Source organism: Gracilinanus agilis, chromosome 6 (assembly GCF_016433145.1).
Source record: "Gracilinanus agilis isolate LMUSP501 chromosome 6, AgileGrace, whole genome shotgun sequence".
In the NCBI taxonomy this organism is placed as follows: Eukaryota; Metazoa; Chordata; class Mammalia; order Didelphimorphia; family Didelphidae; genus Gracilinanus; species Gracilinanus agilis.
The window spans coordinates 211950589-211956666 of NC_058135.1; the positions used below are offsets into that span (position 1 = coordinate 211950589).

The window sequence follows — 6078 nt, forward strand, 5'->3', positions numbered from 1 at the left end:
TTTTTATTTTAGGATTTCTTTCAGGAGATAACCAGTGGATTTTTTCTCTGTTTACTTTGCCCAATGGTTCAAAGCGATTTAAAAAGTTTCTTTTCATTATTTCTTGAAATATTATTTCTAGGTATTTTTGGAGGGGGTCTGGCTTTTATCTTTTCCTTAATATATTTTCCAGTTTGTTTTTTAAATATTACATTTTCCTATATATTTTTAAGTCTTTTCTCTGTTTTAATATTTCTTTTTGAATCATGAATGTTTGGTCCATTTTAGTTCAATTTGGTCTATTGGTTATCATTTTCAAGGTAAATATAAACCTGTACTTAGGTAAAATCTTCCTTTTGTGCTAAGCTGGTAATTCTTTTTCAGTCTCTCATATCAATTTGGGAATATTTTCCCTCTATTGCTCTCATTTCATTTATAATATTTTAAAGTCATTTCTAATTTGCATATTTTTTCTAGGATTTCTAATAGATCTTATAGGCATTCTGTGTTTTTCTGTGAGTTTTTGTTTTCTGGCATTTTGGAGTTATTTTCTTCTTCTGAGTTCATATCTTGGGAACTCCTAACATCATAATAGCTTTTTATCTTTTTTTCTTTACTCTTTCTTCAAAGGATGTGCTATAGACAACCAAGTGTTGTTGACTTAACTGAGAGCTTTAGAGGTCATAGGTCCTTCCCAGAGATCTCTCTATTGCTATTTTGAGAATGGAAGTAAAGCAATGATAAACTCTGCACCTTCCCACACTTTCTGTTTAGTTTGGGCATCTTGTCATAGACCCTATGAATTTTTCAACTCTATTTCACAGTCCCTGACCTGTTCATTTAAGTATAGATTGAATTTTTATCTTGATTTCCCAATCACTACTCAATTGGATGTTGATTTTACATACTTTTTTATGATTTTGGGTGAAATGTGCTCTACTGCTTCCTCCAGCACTGCCATCTTGACTCAGTGGATGTTTTCATCTATAAGATGTTTCCCCATGTTCACACATTCTGTATCTTTATAACTCCACCTCTGTTGCTATATAGGAGCATGTTTATGTTAATAAATATCTGTCATTCATTGAGTCATGATAATGGGTTTATAATTGTAAGGGATATCAGAGAACATTTTATTAAATACCCTGTGCCTCATCCCACATTGCAAAGGTAATAAGTGATAGACCCAGTATTTCCCCTAGATTCTCTGATGACAAATTAGATTTCTTTTAATACTAGCCAGCACCAAAGCAGAAGCATGTAATAGACAAGGGGTTTCTTTTTCATTTTGACTTTTAATCTATATTTATTCTATTTTAACTATGTTATAAAGTCTAATATTCAACAAAATATATCAAACATGTAAATTATTTACATATGAATAAAATAATTTCAACATCAAAATATAATGAGAATCTACTTTGTACATCCTTTAAGTTTGCAGTGCCATTTAAATTCATGGTTTTATTCCCTTTGTGTCAATCACAAGTATTTATTTTCTAGTATGGACCAGGAACTGCGCTAGTTGCTGGGAATACCAAGACCAAAAAAGAAATATCTCTTGCCCCCAAGGAGCTTATATTCTATAGCTTTTAATTTGTAGTTATTTCTTTTTTTAAAACTTCCCCTTCTGCTCCCATATTTTTATATAGACATTTTTTCCCTCTACATAGTTATAGTCAGTGTGTGTTTTCTTAGAATGCCATTTTCTTTTTTTCACATTACTTAATAGAGATATTTCTAGATAAGTTATTCTTCCTCATGTTAATCCAGTTTATTTACATTCTAGTCTTCTAGCACATTGATATGCCATAGTTGATTCTGCCATTTCCCCAAATGTAGGACATTCAGTTGTTTCTAATTATCTCAATTGTATAGTTCATGTATGATATACACCTCAAACTGATGAGGCATTAGTCTATTTGTATTCAGTTATTTTGTAAGAGTTATGCCAAAAACATGAGATGTCAAAATAAATGGGAATCGTACTTTGATTTTTATAATGTAAAATGCTTTAAAAGAATGTCTCTTTATGTAGAAAACAGAATTCTTCCAAGCAGGCCAAATCAAGTATTTAATTAAAAAACAACCAACAAAAATGTTTTTAATAGTGATGGCCGCAGTCAAATGTGATTTCAGCTATTTACCAATTCTATTCATGAATAATTAGTAATTTGCATATTAATCATAACAACCATTTGCTTTTGTTCATTGGTTTCAGTTGAATGGACTCTTCATGAACTCATTTGAAGTTTTCTTGGCAATAGATACTGGAGCGACTTTTAATTTTCTTCTCCAGATCATTTTATAGATAAGGAAACTGAGGCAAACAGGTTTAAGTGACCTGCCCTGGCTCATATAGCTAGTAAGTGTCTGAGACTAGAATGAAACTCAGGAAACTGAGTCTTTCTGACTCCAAACTCCATTCTATCCATTGGGCCACCTAGCTGCCCAATCTGAAATCAGAAATGATTTCACAGCTGCCCAATCTGAAATCAGAAATGATTTCACAGCTGCCCAAGCTGAAATCAGAAGTGATTTCACAGTTATGCCCTACCAAACAACAACAACAGCAACAACAACAACAATGCAGTAGAAAATGAAATGTAAAACAAATATATTTTCTAGGAAAAAATTGATTTTAGAAGCTTTGTATAAAATATGTAGATACACACAAATAGAAATTGCCTCCCTAGGAATCTTTAAGACAAAAAACCTATCTGGTTAAAGTTTGATTTGCTGAAAAGTGCCTAGATTAGATAAACATGGAATCAGAAATGCATCTATATTGTGATCACAAGATGTTTATGTTTGCTTCATATACAAATGTGAAAATTGCTATTTAGAAGGATACACACTTTCCTTCTAGCTCGTTGCCAAGGTGCTTAGTGCATTTTTGTTGTATTGTTTCCCAGGATGTGATCTAGTGAGTTGATCTAGTGGACAGAACACTGGACTTTGAGTAAAAATATGTGAGTTTGAGTCTTGTTTCTGACAACTACTAACTCTTTGACCTTGGAAAAGTCAGTTAACCTCTATGAGATTCATTTCCATATGCATATAATTGAGAAATTTGGACTAGATGTCCTTTGAAGTCCCCTTTGGCTCTAAATCTATGATCCTCTGATGTTTGTAAAGTATTACAATAACTAATGATGGTGCAGCAAATATTTTTGAGATCTAGTTTTCATATTTTTATAATTTCGTTTCTGTAACATAATTTATTTTATCGAATGAACCTTTGCATCTATGGAAGATTTGTCTTTGATATCTTAATGGAATTTTAATGCCTATTTGCCCATGTGGTTAGCCCATGCCATTTTATAAATTCTCCACAGAAGTTCTACCCAATGTCCTGGAGATCTTTGATATCTCTTTTTTCATTTTTCAACCCAATCCAATCAGCATTTGTTAAATACGTACTATGTGGCAGGCACTGGATTACATGCTGGGGATACAATTAATAAAAAGAAAGATAGTCATTTGTCTAATACCTACTATGTGGCAGGCACTGGATTTCATGCTGGGGATACAATTAATAAAAAGACAAATAGTTCTTTCCCTCAAGGAGCTTAGAATCTCACAGAGCAAGACAAACACACATAAGAAGTCAGAAAAAGGATAGGGGAGACCACAGAGTGCTTGGTGTGGGTGTCTTGTTCATTGGAGTTAAAACCAATCTGGGAAGCAGATGCAAAGTGGAATGAAACCAAGTCTACTTGCTGCCCTATATAAAGGAAAGCATTGGGTAGAATTTGATATGTCACCCTACAGCTCTCCAAACAGAGGAGAGAGGAGGCTAAAGGTGGTAGTATTAGTCAAGGCTCAGTTAGCAGCATGGTGATGAGATTAGAAATGAGCTTAACTTGGGAGGAGGGGCATCTTGTTCTTTGGAGTTGAAACCCAGCAGGACAGCAGATGCTGAGTGGATTGGACATCTGTGGAACAAATCACTAACCATCCATTGTTTATACTTTGTTCTCCTGAGCAAGCTGCCAGTCTGACTTCCTAGTTATATATCTCTCTGGTGCCATCCTTTAGAACGTTTCTTCCTTTTTACAGTTCCTCCTTTTTAATGTGGCACCAGCTGCTAGAATCTCACTACTGACCTTTGGGTGACCATCAAGTTTTAGTTCTTCAAAGTACTTTAAGACTCAGTATTTCATGACTTAGAGCCATACAAGAATAAAAACAAACAAAACCCATGTGCTTACTCTCCTATCACTACAAAAAATTTATGAGAATAATCTGGAAGTGCATCGAAGATACCCTTCACAGACAGTTTTTGCAAATGATACTCTATACCTGAAGACATCTCTGCAGAGGCAATTGTCTGAAAGATACAGAGAAATATCAGCTCTCACTGCATGTTTTCTATAAAGAGCATCTGATTCAGAAGAGTAACTATTGTACGTGCCAAAAATGTGTCTCCCATGTGTAGGATAAAAATGTTTATCATTTATTATTACTTTAGGAGGGGTTGTCAGATAAATATTGGCTTAGATGACCTCTGAAGTCCTTTTCTACTCCAGTGGTTTGGTGATGCTGAGATCCTCCCTGTTTCTGGCTATATTTTGATGATACAGCTTGGCACACTCCATGAAAAGTGTTGTGGCTTGGCCAGGAGCCAGCAGGGCTGAGCAACTCCACCTTCTCCAGCCCTGGCACTTCAGGCTCTTACTCACACTGTCATTTCTGAAGCTGACCAAGCAGGAGAGGAAATTTTCCAATTGTACTTTGTCGGTCCTCATCATCTTAACATGTCCTTCAGCATCCTTTGTGTTAGTAACTTGGTTAGTGTTCAACTCCATGGCATCTTTGTTTAGCTAAGGAGAAGCTTCACATTGGAGGAGAGTGTGGGAATTCCAGCTCTATGGGACTCCTCCTCTGGCTCCTACCATCACCAAAATCACAATTTAGTCCAATAATTTCTTCAAGGCAGAACAACCCTTGCATGCTCTCTCTTAACCTTACTTTGCTTCAGCTTATGAAAATGTCTCCTCTTTCTCAAGATGTTCTGCTGGCCTCTCTTTCTGTCTGACTCCCTTATATATCTTTTCTTCTTTCTCTGTCCTCAGTTCTGTTCTCCTTCATTTGGTTGTGAATTATAGTAGAAGAAGATATTCCTTTCGAGCACCCATTCATTCCATTTGCCTGAGGATCATGTTATGGCAAAATGGACTTAAAAGACCTAATGTTGATGTTACCTACCTCTAGCCACCATGTGTCAAATGCTATGTAAGGCATAAGGTGCAAAGATATGAGCAAAATGAATAAACATATACATGCATGAATTAATACATGATATTTAAAAGCTAAATATAAGGTAATTTGTGGGGGCACTAGAAACTGGGAAGGGGCAGATGGAAATGCTTTATATAGAACATGTTAGTTGGATTTAGCTTTGAGAGGAATGTAAGGATTCTAAAAGCCATAGATGAGAAAGAAATACAATCTAAGGATGGGAAACAAGCCGTGCACATTCACTGAGAAGGGAGATGAAATGTTAAATGTGAGGAATTGGCTATAATATGAGGTATAGGAAGAGAAGTAATATATAATAAGTCTTCAAAGATGGTTTGGTGCCAGGTTGTGAAATACTTTAAAAACAAAAAGGAGGAGTTTATATTTTTCCTAGAGGCACAGGGAGTCATCATAGTTTTTTGAGTAAGGAAGTGGCATGTTCAGATCTATGTGATAGGAATCTCATTTTAGCAGCAATACGGAGGAATTGTTTGGAGACTGGAATGACTTGAGGCTAAGAAACCAAGTGAGCAGCTTGGATTCAGATATCTCATTTAGTCTATCTAGTTTGCTACTAGAATTTGAAGTATTTATGACATATTTTAACCATCTAGAGCTTGTATATGGGGAATCTAGGTTACACAATGGATAGAGTCCCAGGACTACAGTCAGGACAACCTGAAATTTAAATTCAGCCTCAGATACTTATTATTTATGTGAACCACAGTAAGCCAGTTAACTGCTGCCTGCCTCAGTTTACTCAGTCATAAAATGGTGATTAAAAACAGCACTTACACTTGAGGATAACGTATAAGGATCAAATGAGATAATACTTATAAAGTCCTTAGCTTAATA

General features: G+C 35.3%; 1 protein-coding gene across 1 annotated transcript in view; it reads right to left on the minus strand.

The window, feature by feature from the left end:
• Window positions 1-4502: 4502 nt before the first annotated feature.
• Window positions 4503-6078, minus strand: part of EVC2 (EvC ciliary complex subunit 2) — a 176918-nt gene continuing 175342 nt past the window's right edge. The window contains 1 exon segment of the mRNA XM_044681763.1: window positions 4503-4795. Within this exon segment, the coding sequence (XP_044537698.1) occupies window positions 4503-4795 (293 nt within the window).